This window comes from Schistocerca nitens, chromosome 10 (assembly GCF_023898315.1).
Source record: "Schistocerca nitens isolate TAMUIC-IGC-003100 chromosome 10, iqSchNite1.1, whole genome shotgun sequence".
In the NCBI taxonomy this organism is placed as follows: Eukaryota; Metazoa; Arthropoda; class Insecta; order Orthoptera; family Acrididae; genus Schistocerca; species Schistocerca nitens.
Genome location: NC_064623.1, coordinates 74747520 through 74769473, shown reverse-complemented (window position 1 = coordinate 74769473; position 21954 = coordinate 74747520). Strand labels below are relative to the sequence as shown.

At 39.4% G+C, this 21954-nt stretch overlaps 1 protein-coding gene across 6 annotated transcripts in view; it reads right to left on the bottom strand.

The window, feature by feature from the left end:
- The window catches only part of LOC126210289 (speckle-type POZ protein-like), a 58271-nt gene that overhangs the window by 13316 nt on the left and 23001 nt on the right, over positions 1 to 21954 (bottom strand). For 3 of the 6 annotated variants that reach the window (XM_049939484.1, XM_049939483.1, XM_049939482.1), the window contains exons 2-3: positions 19338 to 19426; positions 8289 to 9333 (exon numbers count right to left, since the gene is read on the bottom strand). In XM_049939484.1, coding sequence (XP_049795441.1) covers positions 8300 to 9333; positions 19338 to 19377 — 1074 coding nt within the window. In that variant the 5' untranslated portion in view covers positions 19378 to 19426 and the 3' untranslated portion in view covers positions 8289 to 8299. Of the gene's footprint in view, positions 1 to 3829; positions 4016 to 4219; positions 4315 to 8288; positions 9334 to 19337; positions 19427 to 21954 lie in introns of those variants that run through there. The other 3 variants (XR_007540643.1, XR_007540642.1, XR_007540644.1) reach the window with 2 other exon arrangements.

Genomic DNA, 21954 nt, shown 5'->3' with positions numbered 1-21954 from the left:
TAACATTTAAAATTAACTACTAGAGATCACGCATTACTCCAAAACTAGGTGGAACATTATTTTGAACGTCATTTATCAAACAAAGTTGTGTAAAAAGGCCATCTGCAAGTGATTAAACTGTGAGGGCTTAGTTTGTTAAAATGATTTATCTCTCATTTACCAGCCATAAATAATTTTAAGCATGAGTTTAGTGATAATCACGAAGAAATTTTCGCACTGGACCCAACAGAGACTGTGTGAACAGTCCTGCACAAACTCAGCTACCTAAAGAACACAAATATTATGAAAATGACAGACTACACCAATTCAGTTTACGTTAAGTTATGGCATAATTTTGTGGGGTGGAACCTCAAAAACCAATACCAACAGAGCGTCGAAAATGCAGGAAAGAGCAAGAACAGTAATTGCCACTCTTAAATGTAGAGAATAATATATGCAAGTATTTGAGATACTAACACTACAAAGCATCTACCAACATGATGCCCTATAATGGGCATAGTTCAATTTTTTTCACAATACTAAATACATCGACAAACAACAGTGAAATTAAATTTCTTCCACGACCAAACACACTACCATGGATTTCAAATCACAGCCATCCTATACACAAACAAAACCCATAGAAAAACTCACTTCAAACTTCAGAGAGAACAACAACAAAAAGATTTGCAACACTCTTTCTAAGCATTGATATAAAACTGTTTCTACAGTGTAAATGAGCTCTTGTACACTACAGCTTATGACAAAGGGCTATGTAACACTGCATTCAAAGTGAGCTGTAAAGTAAACCACAAAATATGTTCTTAAAAGAGAAAAATAAACACACACACACGATTTATACAACTGTAACTGGCTAAATGCTTGTCATCAGCCTACATCATCACCTGTCCTCTGGGGCTGACCGGCATCGGGATGTGGTGGTATTGGTTGGTTGGTTGGTTGGTTTTTGGGGCAGGAGACCAGACAGCGAGGTCATCGGTCTCATCGGATTAGGGGCGGATGGGGAAGGAAGTCGGCCGTGCCCTTTGAAAGGAACCATCCCGGCATTTGCCTGGAGCGATTTAGGGAAATCACGGAAAACCTAAATCAGGATGGCCGGACGCGGGATTGAACCGTCGTCCTCCCGAATGCGAGTCCAGTGTGCTAACCACTGCGCCACCTCGCTCGGTGGTGGTATTGGTGACTGGCTGAAGTTAATGATGTCCTAAGAAAGGCAGCTTGATCTTTAAGCCTGAACCAATAGATGTCTCTGTAGTCTGTTTGTGGTGTTGTGACCCTTTGTAGTGATAATACTAAGAACAGACCTCATGTGAATTGTTGAAAGCCTTTCGCAAGTTTAAAAACGTGTTGCATATTAAATGGGTCTATGATTCATCCTGTTGCCACCAGAGCATTGATTGCTGAAAAACTTTCAGTGGTGCATTTGTGTTGAAGTGTTATGTTTTTTGTGCATAAAAAGGACAATGGCTGTGAAAGAATTGAACTGTGCTTAGTCTTTGGATGCAAATTAGGTAAGAAACACTCCATTGCATTGCCAGTAAAAGGAATTGTTATGGAGACAGTTTTCGAGATAAGATGGCACAACTTTCGAGGGGGGGGGGGGGGGACACATGGAAGACTAAAAGAAATTAATCTGAGGTTTGTAAAGGATCATGTCTTAAGAACGATTAATGAGGGCATTCGCAAAAGAGATGGCCTACAAAACACTCGGTGTCTCATCTTTGAAAATTTCTCAAGCATATCAAATAGGACTAATGGGGCATAGTGAAATAACCTTAGAAATGACTTATCCAGTTTGACATGGAACCCACAGCCTCGTGCATCTTGGCATTTTTCACATTAACAAGTTGTTGTCAGATGTAGAAGGAAAAAAAAAAAAAAAAAAAAGAAAGGAAGAAGAAGAAGATAGCATCAATACAGCAAGGAAGCATGAACCTTTACATTAGTAGTCCAGTACCAGGTCTCGCCACATTAATGTGACCACCAGTCAAGAATGAGTAATCACCTTTTGCAGTGTGGACATGTCACTCAGGTTCTGGAAGGCAAAAAACATGGATGTGGAGCCATGCCAATCCCAGTGCTGTGGGCAGCTGACCTAGGTTTTTCCATTTAGGATCCACAGCGCGAACAGCCAGAATGAGGTGGTCCCACAGATTCTTAATTAGATTTAAATCTGGGAAGTATGGTGCCAGGGAAATACGGTAAACGCATCCTAATGCTTTTTGAACCACATATGCACACTGCGAGCTGTGTGACACATTGCATCCTGCCACTGGTAGATACCATTGTGCCGGGAAAAAAGCAAACTGCACGTAGAGGTGCACATGGTCCTCAAGGATCTACTATGCCTTTCAGAATGATGAGATCACACAAGGAATGCCACAAAAACATTCCGCAGACCTAATGCTCCCTCCTCCAGTTTTGGCCCTTCCGATCACTGCTGCTGGGCTGTGCACGCCGATGGAGCACAGAATGTGGTTCACCTGAAAAGGCCATCTGTCACCACTCAGTGACGTCCTGGTGCAGTACTAGTGTGCAAATTCCAGCCTTTGTCACTAATAAACAACAGTTAGCATTTGAGCATGAACCAGGTGCCCAAATCAGAGGGCCATATGCAGCAATGTTCGCTGAACTGTCATTAAGCAGACACTGTTAGTAGCCCACCAGTTCATCTGGGTGGTCAGTTGCTCAACAGTTGCACATCTACTTGCCCATACACATTTTCACAGCAATTGTCCTCCCATCACCACTGGCCTGTTGTGCACCACTACTACCTTGGCGCTGGTTTGGATAGTGCCATTCTTCCACACACAGTATACTTTAACCATGGCAGCACACGAATAGCTTACAAATTAGCTGTTTTGGAAATGCCTCCAGCCTTGGCCCAGAAGCTAATAATCATACCCTACTGGACAGCAGACAAATCCCTCCATTCTGGCATTACAACAACGAATGTACTGTTTTCCGCAATCCCTGACACACTTTCTATACTTGTCCACTGCCAGTGCTGCCACTTGCCAACTGTAACTGGTTACTGTGTATTGACGTCAAACACAGATGTTGGTCACACTGAAGTGATTGGACTGTGTATTTTGTTCCAGAGTCACTTAATCCAACAATCACTAATAGCTAAAGATACAGACATAGCACTTTGCAAGTGGGGAACCTGTTTCACTCTATAAAAGTCATGTAAGTTGTGAGAATGAAGCTGGGAGTGTAAGGGTGCCATTATCCGTAGCCTTACCAGCGAGCTACCTATCAGCATACGCTAACTGGTGGACTTTAGCTTCCAGAATTATTTGTCACTTTGTGCTTTCTTTCAGTGGTTGTGGTACTGTCGTGTCGCGCTGACAACACTAGCGGTGGCGAGTGCGCGAAGTCAGTAATGGGTTCGAGTTGGTCAGTATCTGGTGAGAGTGTCTGAGGGCAGGTGTAAGTGAAATTGAAGGGGAATGTTTTTAATAGCTGTATTGAGGGGCAGATTTAATTGATATAGTGAGGTTGGATTGACCATAGCTTTTCAGAGTGAACAGACTTGAATTTATGAATTTCATCAATGTGAGTGGGCAGGGTGTAGTTAGGAGTGTTCTATTGTTGGAAGTTCAATAATCTGAGTAAATGGTCATCTATTATTACCATCATTTACAATTAATGTTATGTGACAGATAATGACAGACACATTATGTACAGTTCGTCTGCAGTTTAATATCTTAGTTCAACACGGTCTGTTATAATGCGTCATACTCAAAAGGTCTGATAACATGAGCCTTAGGAATATGGTAGTTTTAATTAGAATTTATAAGGGAGAACTTACAGTATGAGCACAGTTATGATGTAACAAAATGCAGTAATCGGTTCCAAAATTGAAATGAGTGCCACTTGAAGGTATAAAGAGCTGCTGATTTAATCCCTCTGCTAGAATGGCTACTGTTGTGTAGACTCACGACACCTTCACTGCAGAGACATCTATTGGTGCCTTCAGTCCAATGTAGTCTCCCTCAAAGAGCAGGTTTCACTATAAGACAGATTGCAGTTTCCTTGTGTACATTTCTGATCACCAAAAAATATTGACAGCAGAAGTGAAGCAAAATAGTTCCAAGCGCAGATTCATAGTGTAATGCATTAATGTTAATAGTGTAATGCATTAATGTTCTGAACTAAAATACATTTTAAAGATTCCTTTCTTCTATTTGGTGAAACAAGACACTCATATACTAACTCGGTCGTTCTATATTGCCCAGTCCGAGCAACGTTTCTGGGAGACTTCCCTCGGTCATCAGGTGAAGTGTCATGTCCACAGTGAAAAGCCAAATTCTAGAAACAATACTGAAGTTAACAAAAACTAAAGACAGAAAGTGAATGGAGCAGAAGCAGCCACAGGGATCAGACGGTCAGGACAGAGTGTGACTAGGGAAGCTCTGCGAAATAAGCTAGGAGACACACTTAAAGGAACAAGGTCCCTAGGCAGTAGAGAAATGAGGTACACGAAGCTCAGACCTCAGACAACAGCGAAATAAATAAGGAGATAGAGCTAATGAACAGCTAATGATAGATGCTGAAGAAATGAACTAAAATTCATGCCGAGGCCAGGACTCGGACCTGGGTCTCTTGCAGATGTGGTAGCCATGAACCACTGTAACAGTACAGGTAACACAGCTGTACAGACTTCCCTAGTCCACTGCCCTCCCTAACACAAGCGTCAATTAAAGCTCTGCAACCCATACTGCAAGGGTGGTGTAATTTTTTGGAAGATTTCTTGATGCCTTCAGCTGCCATTCTCTTTATTTCATGTATGATTGTACAATTTCAGCCTCAGGCCAGTTTCAAGTAATTTAAAGATGATTTTTTAGTAGTAAATTATGTCACATATGTCGTCGATGACACCACGTTATGCTCATAAAATAAACTTGAGATGTTCACAGTATTTTAGGAGCATGTTACTTTCGAGCAGTTGTGTCAGGGAGGGTACTGGAAGAGGGCAGCCTGTACAGGTGTGTTACCTATACCATTACAGATGTGTAATGGTTAGCACATTTGCCTAGTTAGCAGGAGACATGGGTTCAAGTCACGGCTGTGGCACAAATTTTAAGCCATTTCATCAGCTTCTTTCATTATCAAAGATAAAGTTGAGACACTTATGTCTCCTGGAAAATAGAAAATTCCATCAGATCAACTAATGAAAAGAAATCTTAAATAATAACAAATAAGTAATGTAAAAGGGAGAAGACTGTTAAACAAAAAGGCTAAGAAAAAGGAGATAGCAGGAGGAGAGGGAGGAAAAGGAAAATTGAGAGCAGGAGGGGGGGTGGGGGGGCAGAGAGAGAGAGAGAGAGAGAGAGAGAGAGAGAGAGAGAGAGAGAGAGAGAGGAGGGGGGGTTGTGCTGCAGTACATGCCATGTCATGAAAAGTCAGTGAAAGGACCAGGATGCTGTGGATATACAGGGGAAGGCTTCCTGTCCTCTCCACGAAGACTCGGAGAAATCTAAAGAACAACACACCAGTATAACCAGTATGGTGGTGAGATGCCTTTCAATATTACCTCATGTCAGAGACAAGGGGGATCAGATGAAAAGCAGGACAAAATTCTACGATGGAGCATGCGGTGAGCAAGAAGTGTGGGGTCAGGCAGAAAGCAGTACAGGTTAGACGTTAGAAGCAATCACAGATGGACACGGACGTTACATTTCAGATGTGTTACGACCCGTGGCTCTACCCTTCATTCGATCCCCCCGAAACCCTACATTTCAGCAGGATAATGCATGACCGCATGTTGCAGGTCCTGTACGGGCCTTTCTGGATACAGAAAATGTTCGACTGCTGCCCTGGCCAGCACCTTCTCCAGATCTCTCACCAATTGAAAACGTCTGGTCAATGGTTGCCGAGCAACTGGCTCGTCACAATACGCCAGTCACTACTCTTGATGAACTGTGGTATCGTGTTGAAACTCCATGGGCAGCTGTACCTGTACACGCCATCCAAGCTCTGTTTGACTCAATGCCCAGGTGTATCAAGGCTGTTATTACGGCCAGAGGTGGTTGTTCTGGGTACTGATTTCTCAGGATCTATGCACCCAAATTGCGTGAAAATGTAATCACATGTCAGTTCTAGTATAATATATTTGTCCAATGAATACCCGTTTATCATCTGCATTTCTTCTTGGTGTTGCAATTTTAATGGCCAGTAGTGTATATGAGGGTCCATTCTAGAAGACAGAACAACTGATAAATAGTCAGTGTCTGTGTTAGGGCTACTGTAGAGGCACCTCGGCTAGGGAAATAATTTCTGAGTATTTGAGATTCAGAATAAAAGTTAGAAATTAATTCTCCCTTCTTAGTTGCTTATTGTCCTAATCATCCTGCAAGCCCATAAATCCACCTGAGGGATTTAAGTCAGATAATCAACTGTCCATCTCACTTCAATTGACCAGCTGAATTCCATTTAGTATGATCCCCTGTTGCTCAGTCCCTTGTGAAACATTCAATCAGGATGCAACAGGATGCCAGGACTGTAAATTTCCTTTCACATATTCCCAACTGGGACTCACTTTGCCACACTCCCAGCCTGTTGGGATGTTTATCTGTATAGGACCAAGTTCTCTAACAGTGTGCTATGCTCTTACAAGCTGAGAATGAAATTTGTATCAAAAAATTGAAGGGTAAACTGCACATGGTCTTTTAGCTAGACAATGAGTTTTTTAATAACCACCAATAAACTCTTTTAATGACTTGTAGCAATATATTTTTAGAGCATAAACTGTCTTATGCTATGTAAATTTTATATGGCAATGTTGGATATCTGGATTAATGTTATACATGTGTTGAGAGGCCATTTCTATGCTGAAATAAAGATTAGCAGTGGAAGGACAATTCTGTCAATAGCACGGAAGAAAATTATGTTGCAAGGTGTCGAATCAAATCACTGAGAAATGGAATTTATGGCACAACTTGACTAAAATAAGGGATATGTCAATGGGACATTCTGAGGCGACAAGGAATGGTGGGCAGGGTACAATGTGGGTGGGGTAAAAATTATAGAGGGAGACTGTGGCATGCCTTCATTAAACAGGTTCATCAAGTGGATGAAGGCTGCAGTAATTAAGAAGAGATGAAGGCACTACTTGCATAAGACAAAGTACCATCAAAAGCTGACTTTGGACGGAAGACGGTGACAGGAGGGCAGAGAAAGATCTGATGCCACATGCTACAAGGGACAATCGAGAAGTTTCTGTCTGAGAGCATTGCTACTGCGTGTCTCGAACGTGGAACAACTCTGATGTGGGTATATAAGGACTGACATACAGACAAGAGATTAGTGTGGCATTTGTGTCCTTATGACGTGCATACAGTAAGTGCAGAAATGTGGATGAACTACAGTGATGTTATTGTCAACTGTGTCCAAACAGGACCGACGTGCTGTCACTTTTTACCTGGTTGCTGAAGGACAAACAAAGACCGACATCCACTGGAGAATGAAGAATGTATATGAAGCAGCATATCTGTTGCAAATCAGTGATTGGAGTTATGAGGTTTGACAGAAGATGCTGGTCAATCTGGGAAGCCAGCCTCATTCGTTATGGACCAACTCAAGTGAGAGATACTGGAGCACTTGCCCTATAGTCCTGATCTCTCCCCATGTGGTTATCATGCCTTCAGTCCCTTAAAAAAGGCTTCAGAGGGTTGACAATTCCTGTTGCACAAGGGTGTGCAGTGGGTAGTTGCAGGCATCCGCATGCAGCGGACACGGTGTTTAACCAGACTAGTACCTTGAATCTGGTGGGATGATTGCCTCAATACTCAGGGTGATTCTGCCTGAACGGTATAAAGATTCTGGACTGTGAAGCCTTCGAATGGAAACTTTTTAATCACCCATTGTAATACAGTTGTCAAAAAACTACCCAGACAACCACATACCTGCTTCTGGTATTCAGGGAGGTGAGGATGTTCTAGATCCCATCCTCGCAGATTAATGATGAGGGCTGACGAGCTGGCCAGCCTGGATTTGTTTATCTTAAATAGTTACCCACATCGAACTAGGTAAATACTGGGCTGAGCCTCAATGAAATGGTATGCAAATTTTTAGAAAACATTCTCACACTTTTAGATTTACTATTGACACAGACAGAAGGGGCACAAAGATTCTGTCCTGAGGGGACTGGTGGTGTCATCTGGACATCCTGTGTAACACTGCTGACCCTGCAGAGCAATGAGAAAAGGCAGGGAGAAAGATGAAGACAAATAAAAAGACAGTACAGCTGGACAAAGGTTCTGAGAACAGGTACAGTTAGTTACCTCTCACTGGCTCATTCCATCAGCTCGTTAATACGCTGTATGGCTTCCGGATGTGTAGCTCCTGCTTCAGTCCATCCAGGCGTGCACATCACCTCACTGAGGTTGCGCTTGATGAAAAGGACGGCTCGGTCCCACAGCATGTCGCACGAGAAAACAGAGGCATTGGCTGCAGTTTCTGCAGCATTTTCCACATTCAGACAGCTGGCAATGTGTGCTTCGCACTGGCGCTTCAAGTGCCGGAGTTGGTATTTGTCAGCTGCTTTCAGTAGGTCCCACGACATGTCTTTGAGTGCCGGAGCGACACCCGTGTACATATACAATAGAACCTGTTTCAATACCTCCGGCTTCACATCTGAGACCAGTGCGAAGCCTTCCTGGGCTTCCTTTGTGTCAGGCTGCAGCATGTCAGCGAAGTAAGGGCTCCGTACAGACAGTAGTGCTCTGTGTGCCTTGAGAACAGTGTCTCCTGCATGAAGCTCAAAGTCTGTGTGGACTTCTTTGAGCAACATCTCATACAGACCCCTTACTACATCAGCTTTTACTTCTGTCGTGTTTACCACAGGTAGCTCATCCTGTTCAATGCACTGTATGCAGACTTCACACTGCAAGGTTATCTCATCTTCGTCATCGCCCTCTCCTGCAGTTTCAGTTTTCCTAACAGGCAGCATTTCAGTGTTCTCTCCTTCATCCAAATTATACCACGTGCTCGGGTACACTTCTCGCTTTTCTCCAGTACGAAGAATCTCGTCTGCCCTTACACTTGCTCTCAGAAGCATTTCAGTTGGACTTTCTTTCAGCAAAAATGACAGATAAAGTCCATCTGAGTCCCTTGTAAGGACCATGCACCAAGTACTGGAGTCCTGGTGCTTGAACGGAACGGACTCGATGCAGGTTGTTGCTGCAGTCAAGCTCTTCAGTCCCCTTACAGTCCAGGTGTTGGCAGTTGAGAAATTCTTAAATCTTGTCCCACTTGAATAGTTCAAAGGACTTTTTATATCTTCTGCTACTTCTGCTTCTGCAATAGCAGTTGTCACAGTCCCTTTATCTGAAACAAACAACATCCCATAATGTTTAACAATATACCATTTCTGCTGTCGAACATATATATTAAATTAAGCCTTGAGCACAGTATCATCCACATAAAGCATAGATGTTGGGTTATTCACCTAACACTACTACCACAAACATACCTGAGAGTAGAAATTGTTCTTGCAAAGTGGAGAGGGAAAAAAAGACCAGCTACACCGTTACACCAAATAATGAGGGACAATACAATGAGTGATAGCATGCATCTATTTTATAAACAGAAAAATCTACTTTTACTCTGAAAGTGATGTGAATCAAGATGGCATTTACTGCATCCTATGAGCAGATCAGTGAATTTTTCAGTTTCCTCACATGATGAGGGTTTTGCCAGTTATTCTTGTTAATTTCATACATTTAAACAGTTATATTTTGTTACTGCATTTGTTTTTTGTCCAGAGAAATACTCAGACTTCAACAAAAACTGAAGATTCTAAATATAGGTATTGCAAATGTTAAGATAAAATTATGTGCTTAACATAGTTTTAGTGTTAACATTAATGTATAGTGATTAGATAAATGGAAAAGTGGAGAAACAGTAGTGCAGCTGGGGGGGGGGGGAGGGGGGGGGGAAGAGAAAGAGAAACAAGGTAACGGGTAACCACATGAGGGAGACGGGGTTGTGGTTAGATAGGTCACATAGCATCATCATTTTACCGATTTCATTTAACATTAAAAGAATATTTTTGTTCCAACAAAACTGATAGTATCAAAATTAAATTTGTTGAAATTCTTTGACAGTGTTTCACTAAAAATTTAAATAATGCTGAATCTTGAGAGAGAATTTTAACAAATTCTTGAGAGAGAATTTTAATAAATTCTGGTTAAAGACACAATATGCTAGGAGTAAATGTAAATGTTTGTACAGACACAAACTTTGTCTACTTCACATATACACACACGTGCAGTGTTACGTACTCAATGAGCACAGGTCTCCCAGCTATGTAGCATGGACATTTTACACGCTTCTATATTGCATCATGTCTATGTATTTTCTATAAGTAGTAAGCATAGGGGGGCTACAGAGTGGTGCAGAACGCTGGAGATGAGCAGAAATGATTAGTGAACAAATTAACACATGAAACAGGAGATTTACTTAACTTATATTTCTCCAAGTGTATGAAGAAACATTACAAATAATTCAGCAAGAAACTGAGTCCAGCTCATACAACAGCAATAACACTGAGGCTCTTTGAATTAAAGCACGGATGACAGTTTCCGAGCCACCGCTAGGCAGCACCTATGTAGTGCCACGCAGCGAAGAGGCTCCGAGTAGGATTGGATACGTGGTTGCTGCCGGCCATCTTACATCACGGTGGTAGAGGGTGCTCGTAGTGCACGGCCACTGGAGGTGCTCAGTGGGTGTGCCACACTGAGTCTGTCGGATCCCGCACAACTGCTATTGGTGTCTGATGGAAACTTGCAATTCTGTTGCCAACATCAACATCTGTGAGGTGGTATCCACACGTTTCTACATATTCTGTTCTCTTTGAGATGAGAGGTAGTAGTAATATTCGTAGTTATTAACTCTTGGCAACATGCTATTAATTTTGCCTCTACATCACTTTTGCTTACATATTAATCCTGCTTCTGAAGATGATGCAAGTCCTCGTGACCTCATTTTGTATTCTCCACAAGCCAGTTTCTAAGACTAATACATATGTCCCAAAGTGTTACTATCACTCATGTTTCAATATGCTCTGACTTTGGACTACTACTGACAGGTGCTATAACCATTCTTTTAATCAAGAACAATATTATCAGGCTTATTCTCATATAGTGGAGAGGCGATTGATAATATTGGAAATAATTAAAAGCAGTGAAAAAGCTTTAATTAAAATTATTGATATATAATGTCTCATCAGAATAATGCCTGCAGCAAAGTAGTGCTTCAGGGAAATCAAAGACGGTTTAATGCGGCTACTTGTGTTTCTAAACTGTACTATATAAACCATACATGGGTATTGTTAGTACTCTTGTCTTGTCTTCTGTGCTCTGAATAAGTCTTCATGGCTGCAGCGTGCAATATGGCGGGCATTTCTGTGTGATATGCTATGGAAGGGATCAGGGCACTTTTGTAAAACTGCAACAAAATTGACTATAGTTAATTTATATGGGACAGACTTTTACTGTAAGGTCATGGACTAAGAATATCAGAGGAATTGTGTGTGTGTGTGTGTGTGTGTGTGTGTGTGTGTGTGTGTGTGTGAGAAAAAGTAGCGCTCAGTATTAACTTCTGTTACATGCCGAATAACCGATAATAGGATCTGTGGACTATACGAAGGGACATTAAATTGAATACAAGAATGGAATTGGACATGTAGCTTTGTGAAAATAAAAGCATACGAAGTTTGAATGACTGTATCGAAGTATAGTAATGGATCACTATGAGTGACAAACTATAAAAATCATGGACATTTTAGTTGCTGTAATTGCCGAGAGTGATTGTAGAATCAACCCTCTTATTCCCTCTATACAAAGCACAATCATTCATGATCATTTAATTATTATTGAACGTTTTTAATAAAAAACTAAAGCAATTTCCATAATTATATGTGTATTAGTAATTAATGTTATTAACTATCTTGTCTTCACTAACGGAGCAACAAATGAAAGTTAACATGAATTATTATGAAAATCTGAAATTCAGTTGCCTTTACAGTGAAGATGTTTGTGGCTGCTCTATCTGAGGTACAAATAGAACTAAAAGCCGAGCATACACAGTAGATAACAACATTAATATCACACATCAGAGAAGTCGACGACAGCAAATCGATGGAGGGCAGCTACAGTGCCTACATTCTAGAATTTAAATTTTATCTTCCGAAGGTGTGATTAGGATGGCGGTGAGAGCTTCATTTATTGATGACATTCCTGGAGTATCAATCTTAATCATGTTGCTAATGAATATTCTCTGTATGAAACTCATGAGAATAATGATAGCATAATTTGTAATTAAGTCACAACACAATATGTACAGTTACTGATTTCTTTATATCATGTCTTCATTAAAATATTGTACCTTTATGTGAATCAAATGCCTTCACAATATTAATTACCTGACTATTAACATTCAACTAAGCATGTAATTTTGAATGGCTGAAATGTTCTTCATTTAGGTATTGTTTTAATGAGCAGATTTAGTTATCCTAGGTCATCTCGCCCAGCTGCAGATTCACTTTACCTCTAAGTCTATGCATGAATTGATGCCAAATTATTTCAGATGTTTGATATTCTAAAGCATGTGTTTCTTCCAAATAAGAGAATGGAGAAATAAGATTACAACTGTGGAACAGGATCATTAAATTATTATAAGAATCAGATATTATTTTAGAAAAGATGAGTCTTTTGAATATTTCAGAACATGTTCCTTGTACTTAAGAACATTATGGATTTACTTCTTTGCAAGTATAATTAGATGGATGTCAAAAGTTTTAATATTCAGGATATGATACATATATTACAGAAAGAAGTAAATTTATTGTGATGGAGAAGAAAATAAGAAAAGGATAGTTTATGTGAAACATAAATGGTCACAGTAGTTTACCTGAAATTCACGTGGTTATTCACTGAAGAGAATATATGACAACACATTTTAATACATTGACAAAGTACATGCGGTTATTTTATAAACACATTGATAAATTTGGTTCAGCTTAATGAATATTAGTGTCATACAGTTACTGATTGAAAAATGTGCTGTTCTGTGATATTAACGAGCATGCTGTGATTCAAAAACTTATTTCTGTGAGTGTATTACTATATGTAATGAGCAACATTTTTTGATCAGCATTGGTCATTCATCAGTTAAATCTGATTTGCAATGAGCTTTCCACAGTAGTTAACTTATCAAACCATTGTGTCCCATTAGAATTTACATACAAGGCAATGCAGCCAACTATCTCCAATATGTTTTGACTTATTAAAAGATATTGACCATCTGGCAACCCATTTCACCACTATAAATACTTACCAAAGTCATCATGATACTTTGCTTTTATTTTTAACCTTATTTATTGAGGGAAATACATTAGTTATGGTTCTTCAAACGAAATGACGCTGTTCTTGTAGCAAGCATAGCAAGAGACCAATTCAAAAAGTGAGTATATACTTTGTCACTTATAAAATGTTTATTGTAGAATATGAATGAATTACAGTGGGACCATTCTCTACATAACTCAGGCTCAGTCAGAAAGTACACAAAAATACCTTCACAGTCTGCTGATCAAAAGACGATTACATCTGGATATGACAGGTGGTAGGTATATTTACTGAAGCAGTTTTAAGCATTTACAATGCAAGTGTAACAAATTACCATTTATACACATGAAAATAATCAAGTATAGTATTGTTGTGTTACATTATAGTACATATATGATATAAACTGTTATATATGATACAAAACTTTCAACAAAAACAAATTTCAAAATAATATGAAATTATTAAACAGTAATTATAGGATTTTTTGAATGTGTCTTGTTGATGAAATTAAGTTTAAAAACAAATATTATTATGAATTTGTGACAAAATTACAATAGTTAATTACATACAATATTTTACTTTTCTTGGAGGAATATTGTCAGCTTTGATAACACCTATTGTGGCAGACTTTTATTGTAAGACCAGTTGAACTGAATTGAGGAGAGAAAGTTAATGGAAATTTGTCAAATCTGGGTGATGCTGAGGAGACTCAGAAATGAGACAGTAAAAGAAGTACATGGATTAGCCATTTGGTTAATAACATAATTGACAATGACTGAAGCAAAGAGGACACAAAATGCAGACTGGCAGTTTCAGAAAATATAAATGTGAGTGTTAGGAAATATTTTCTGAAAGTACTTGTCTCCAGTGTAGCCTTGTATGGAAGTGAAATGTGGATGAAATTACCGACAATAGAGGAACAGAAGACTTTGAAATGTGTTGCTACAGAACAATACTGAAACCTATATCGACAGAATGAAGGGGCACTAAACTGATTTGCAGAGAAAAGAGCTTTATGACACCATTAGCCTAGAAGAAGACACAGGACTCATCTGGAGGCATTCAGCAGTTTTATTTGGCAAATGAAATTAATGTAGGGGGTAAAATTTTTTAGAGGAAGACCAAGGCTTGGCTGTAGTAAGAGGGTGCAAGTGGATGTAGGGTGTTGTTCTCATGTAGAGATGTGGATTCCTGCACAGCACAGACTAGCATTGGTAGTTGCATCAAAATACTTGAGACTAAACATCACAATGGATTTAACTGTACATGGAAGGAGTCACCATGTCAACATCTACACCTGAACTATGATTGCAGGAATCAAAATTCGATTTTTTAAAACTAATGGCATAATTTTTGACACACATCTGCAAGCTGCATGTGTGCCAACTGTCGAAAATAATTATGTAACTGTCTTCAAGTACAAAATCAGCCAGTATAGAAGCAAATTCATGTACATGCATGTTAAAAATGCTGTTGTGGTCTTCAGTCCGGAGACTGGTTTGATGCAAATCTTCATGCCACTCTATCCTGTGCAAGCTGCTTCATCTCCCAGTACCTGCTGCAACCTACATCCTTCTGAATCTGTTTAGTGTATTCATCTCTTGGTCTCACTCTACGATTTTTACCCTCCGCGCTGCCGTCCAATACTAAATTGGTGATCCCTTGATGCCTCAGAATATGTTCTACCAACCGATCCCTTCTTCTAGTCAAGTCGTGCCACAAATTTCTCTTCTCCACAATTCTATTCAATACCTCCTCATTAGTTATGTGATCTATCCATCTAACCTTCAGCATCCTTCTGTAGCACAACATTTCGAAAGATTCTATTCTCTTTTTGTCTAAACTTTTTATTGTCCATGTTTCACTTCCATACATGGTTACACTCCATACAAATACATTCAGAAAAGACTTCCTGACACCTAAATCTATACTCGATGTTAACAAATTTCTTTTCTTCAGAAACGCTTTCCTTGCCATTGCCAGTCTACATTTTATATCCTCTCTACTGCGACCATCATCAGTTATGTTGCTCCCCAAATAGCAAAACTCATTTACTACTTTAAGTGTCTCATTTCCTAACCTAATACCCTCAGCATCACCAGATTTAATTTGACTACATTCCATTATCCTCGTTTTGCTTTTGTTGATTTTCATCTAATATCCTCCTTTCAAGACACTGTCCATTCCATTCAGCTGCTCTTCCAGGTCCTTTGCTGTCTCTGACAGAATTGCAATGTCATCGGTGAATCTCAAAGTTTTAATTTCTTCTCCATGGATTTTAATACCTACTCTGAATTTTTCTTTTGTTTCCTTTACTGCTTGCTCAATATACAGATTGAATAACATCGGGGATAGGCTACAACCCTGTCTCACTCCCTTCCCAACCACTGCTTCCCTTTCATGCCCCTCGACTCTTATAACTGCCATCTGCTTCTGTACAAATTGTAAATTGCCTTTCGCTCCCTGTATTTTACCGCTGCCACCTTCAGAATTTGAAAGAGAGTATTCCAGTCAACACTGTCAAAAGCTTTCTCTAAGTTTACAAATGCTAGAAACGTGCTAACCTGACGATAATACAATCCTACTGTTTAGTACCATAAGCTACATAGGTGTCAGCAATGCTAATCTGGAGTCTGTGTGCAAGGAATCCAGTTAGAGTCACACTCTTAGCTACATTTTGTTTATAAAATCACTGTCCTGAGTCTGTGAGCTACATGTTTTGCCAGATTTAATAAAAAATGTATTAATCTGTGACATATTTGGTTTATTTTAGAAAGAAAACTTCCTGTGAGTATACACAGCAGTTGGTAGAACCCAAAAAAAGGAAATAATGAAAGATGTAATAAAGCTTGAAGACAGCCAGTCAGGCTGTACCGAAAGAAATAAGAATAGGAAATCCTTGCTTGTGAGTAGTTATTATTTAAAATATTTACCAATAATTTGCAATGCCAAAGCATGTGCAATAATTTGCAAATCATGCAAAATAATTCACTGTGGAATATTATAATTTTCAAGAAAATTCATATTGCAGATAAGATGCAAGGAGTTACTAACATGCTATTTGTAATATACTTTGAATAAATTTTCTCTAAAATACATTTCAGCTTCACAAAGCCTTTAAATAATATCAATGTAGACACAAGGGAATTACGACTTGGCCGGCCGGGGTGGCCGAGCGGTTCTAGGTGCTACAGTATGGAACCGCGAGACCGCTATGGTCGCAAGTTCGAATCCTGCCTCGGGCATGGATGTGTGTGATGTTCTTAGGTTAGTTAGGTTTAAGTAGTTCTAAGTTCTAGGGGACTGATGACCTCAGAAGTTCAGTCCCATAGTGTTCAGAGCCATTTGAACCATTTGAATTACCACTTGTAGCTGCAAGCAAGCATTGATTAAAATCAACGGGGAAAGTTGAAAATTTGTGTTGGACTGGAATTCGAGCCCGGGTCTCCTGCTTGCTAGGCAGATGCTCTGACCACTAAACCATCCAGACAAAGTGGTCATTGCAGCTGCACAGACTACCCTTGTGCACTTCCTGTCAGAACCAAACTCACATCTTATTTGCACACTACTAATACAGTGCCCCTGCCCATTATCCTCATTATTCTCGACCTTTTGCTGAAGAGTTCGAGTGTGTTGTGCATCTGCACTGAAGAGATCATTGGCCGGTCTCGCCTTAATGGTATATGAGGTGCCGGTTCTTTTGGAAATGTCCAAAAGGGCAGACACCATTTTGGCCCTGCAGCCCTGTGAGTAATGAGGATAATGGGCAGGGGCACTATGTCAGTAGTGTGCGGATAAGTTGAATATTTGGGTCTGACAGTAGGTGTGCTTGGGCAGTCCTTGCAGTTGCAATGACCACTGTGTCTGGATGGCTTATTAGTCAGGGCGCCTGCCTAGTACGCATGAAACCTGGGTTTGAATCGCAGTCCAACACAAATTTTCAACTTTCCCCATTGATTTAATCAACGCCCACCAGCAGCTATATATCGTAATTCCTTTGTGCCTTGATTAATAATGGCTGCAGGATCAAAATGCTGTCTTCTCTTTTGGATATGTCAGAAAGAAGAGAGACCACATAATATCAACGTAAATGAAACAAATGGTCCACAGTCTACTTAAAAGGTCTTTACCAGTCAGTCATTGTGATTTTCTTCCATTTTAGTAACATTCTGCATTGGAATATGATATCAACTTCTTCTTTCCAGAACAATATCATATCTAAAGGAATTCATGAAATAAAGATGGTTAAACAATGTAATGTTTTTAAGACTAATATATTATGAATCAATTGAATCTCATTGAACTTGACTAATTCCACTACACTGTTTTCAAATTCCTTTATGAGCAATACACATTTGATAAAGTATCTTAAACTGTGATGCATTAATTTATCACTTAGAATTGTACAATCTCCCATGAGGTGTGTCAATCACAGCAGTAATAGAAAAGTTTCAAGCATCATGCGTACTTTGGCTCAAACCTCCTGCCAAAACTACAAAATCAGTTCTATCACTGAATTTGCCTTATTGCAAAGCGCTACTGTGGAGCAAAATGAATAAATAAATCGTAGATCAATTTTCAGTAATTTTTTTGTATTTATGGTTAATAAGATTACGAAAACATAAAGGTCATCATGTTAGGATGCTGATGTAGACTGCTTGCGCGATGATTCGTGTCCTACCCAATGTCGACAAATGATACTGTTTCGCTCTCAGAATTAACATCATGTCTATGTTGTAATTAGATGTGGTCAGGTGAGGACGAAAGCAGTGTCAGCAGCAGCTACTAAAAGGCTGTATCTGAAGACAGTTCACACAGATGAGACACAGTCAGACAGAAATGGAAATACTGGTTGTCATTGATAGCAAAATACAAAGAGTAAACAAGTTAAAGCTGAATATTGCATCAAATTATTTTTATGCTGTTCTCTCAATTGGATAGATGAAATTTCAATTTATACCAAAATTTATGTTTATGTAATCAAAATATGTCACAGGGAGATTTTTTTTTAAAACATTTGGGGCACTGAACATGTTATTGACTCCACTTACACAACATCATGTTAAAGACTCTTCAATAACCGAAAGGTTACTTATAAATACCACTGAATAGGCAGGTAACAATTCTTAGAAGGGCAAATCTCATATGCATACCATTTAATAGTACTAAGATAGTACCCAAAATATACCACAAGAACATACTATTATTAGCACTCAAATCAATCGTACAGAAGAGAACTTCTCCAGATCATAATCCAGCTGCAGACATAGGAATATATATGTTCCTTTACTTTCCATTCTCCCCTCAAACCAGTCACCCTTTTTCCATTTAAACTCTGTTCAGTTATGCAGATAATTACCTACTTGTTCTATGAAGTAAACAAGCTTTACACCTATCTTAGTTATTTCTTTGCACGTTAAACAAAGATTTTTCCCAGTATAGTAAGTACAAAATACCCTTGAGTGGTCACAATTTGGACATGTAAGCATACTTATATACCCACAACTAAAAGATAGCACAATGAAAAAGAATGAGCAATACAACATGGATTAATGAATGAACAAGCCAAGAAAAGTCAGAGAAACATTGATACAAGCAACCAGTTCCCTGCAGTACACAAGAGTGAAGTAAAATATTACAAACATGTCTCACTTTCCAAGATTGTAAAAGAAGAAGAAAGAAAGCTGAAATTTTAAAAACTGCAAGCTAACAAGTATGGAATTCAGTGTGTGTGTGTGTGTGTGTGTGTGTGTGTAAAAAGAAATACCAATAATAACTTCACATAAATCAAGTAATGGAAGTTAAACACGAAAGATACATACTGATTTTTTTCACATTCACTGGAAAGCACATTGAAACACAAAAGCAGTTTTCTGTACATAAAGTTCATATCAACCATAGTTCCAATATAAATAATAGTAAATGTTAGTTCTCAAAAGATTTCTTGCTCATAAAACATAAAGAATAAGAAAAGTGCAGTATTACCTGTAGAACAAAAATTACACTTGTTTGAATTGAAGCTCATGGTTTCTGGACAAGGCCCAGTACTTTTATTGCACAAAAGACCCTATTTCCTGAAAGAAAAAAAAAGTCATGGTTTCCTTACTTACAAGATATTTACTTTACACAAAGAGATGTTGTCTAAATTTTCCCACAAATTTATAAACTGATATCAAAGACAGACCATATTTGGATACAGATTAAATACAAGGTTCAAAATATTTAATGTTGGTCAATTATAGAAATTAAACAAAGGCAAGACTGTTGATGTCACTAACGCATATACGAACTAGAAAGCAACATCAAATATAACTGTTGACTCATTAAGTACAGTACACACACAATAACAGAAAATAAAAATACAAGATTTGAAATTCATGCAGATGCCAGCAACCGGTGTTGGCTTATGGCAAGTTTTACCAAAACTATGTGATCAAATGTATCCGGGCACCCCCAGAAACATACGTTTTTCGTATTAGGTGCATTGTGCTGCCACTTACTGCCAGGTACTCCATACAAGTGACCTCAGTAGTCGTTAGACATCATGAGATAGCAGAATGGGGCACTCTGCAGAACTCATGGGCTTTGAACGTGGACAGGTGATTGGGTGTCACTTGTGTCAAATGTCTGTACGCGAGATTTCCACAGTCCTAAACATTCCTAGGTCCACTGTTCCCAATGTGATAGTGAAGTGGAAACATGAAGGGACATGTATGGAAAGTGTACAGGCCGACCTTGTCTGTTGACTTACAGAGACCACCGACAGTTGAAGAGGGTTGTAATGTGTAATAGGCAGACATCTATCCAGACCATCACACAGAAATTCCAAACTGCATTAGCATCCACTGCAAGTACAATGACAGTTAGGCAGGAGGTGAGAAAACTTGGATTTCATGGTCGAGTGGCTGCTCATACATCACACATCACCCCGGTAAATGCAAAACGGCACCTCACTTGATGTAAAGGAGCTTAACCATTTGATGATTGAACAGTGGAAAAACATTGTGTGGAGTGATGCATCACAGTACACAATGTGGTGATCTGATGACAGGGTGCGAGTATGGCGAATGCCTGGTGAATGTCATCTGCCAGTGTGTGTAGTGCCAACAGTAAAATTTGGAGGCGGTGGTGTTGTGGTGTGGTCGTGTTTTTCACGGAGGAGGCTTGCAAACCTTGTTGTTTTGCATGGCATTATCACAGAACAGGCCTACATTGATGTTTTAAGCACCTTCTTGCTTCCCACTGGTGAAGAACAATTCGGGGATAGCGACTGCATCTTTCAACACGATTGAGCACCTGTTCATAAAGCACGGCCTGTGGCAGAGTGGTTACACACTAATAATATCTCTGTAATGGACTGGCTGCACAGAGTCTTGACCTGAATCCTATAGAACATCTTTGGGATGTTTTGGAACGCCGACTTCATGCCAGGCCTCATCGACTGACATCGATAAATCTCCTCAGTGCAGCATTCCATGAAGAATGGGCTGCCATTCCCCAAGAAACCTTCCAGCATCTGACTGAACATCTGCCTGGGAGAGTGGAAGCTGTCATCAAGGCTAAGCGTGGGCCAACACCATATTGAATCCCAGCATTACCGATGGAGGGCGCCACGAACTTGTAAGTGATTTTCGGCCATGTGTCGGGATACTTTTGATCACAAAGAGAGAGAGAGAGAGAGAGAGAGAGAGAGAGAGAGAGAGAGAGAGAGAGAGAGAGAGAGAGAGAGACAGTATGTGTGTGTATTGTTGACAAAGGTCTTAATGACCAAAAGCTTTATTTATTCGTGACAGTCTTTTTGTTGTGCCTATCTGCGACTCAGCATCTCCGCTATATGTTGAGTAGCAACTTTCCTATTCATAATATTGTTGCACAGTATACAATGAAAGGTAAGACAAATAATTGAGAAGCAAGTAGAATTTCATTGACATCAGTTTATTGACTACATGAAAAACTTTGACAATGCAGGCAGGAGAAAGCTAACGGAAATACTAGACAAGGGGCATACCATGGCACTTGCTATGAGTAATCCAACAAACGTACAAAGGCTTCAAAATTGGCATTGCCAGGAAATAAAACGTTTAAGTGATACATTTACACTTGCGACAATGATACAGTTTGCCTCTAATGCTTTTCAATATCTAAGTTGACCAAAGGTTGAGAAAATGGATAAAAAAATAGTGTTTCGCTTCCACAAATTTACAACTGGCTATGAGGACTCCCGTCAAAAATCCATTTATAAATCAGATATAACTGCCAAGAGCTATAATTTAACATCGACCCAAAAAATGAGTCATGGCTTTTAAACATCAAGACTCAGTTCCAAGCTAAATATTAATCATTAACTAAAAAATAAGGAGTGAATGAACTCAACGTATCAGGAAATACCATCTCTTTCACAACTGAAAAAGACATGCTGAAAAAAATTGGAAGATTCAATAATATTAATGGGACCGTATACTGAACACTGAATAAAAATATGAGGAGGAAATCCCTAACACAGTTTAACAAAACAATGGCAATGCCAACTATACTTATTCAGTGAGACTTCTAACAGCTGGAAATGAACAAAAAACGCAAGCTATGGAAATGAGACCCTTAT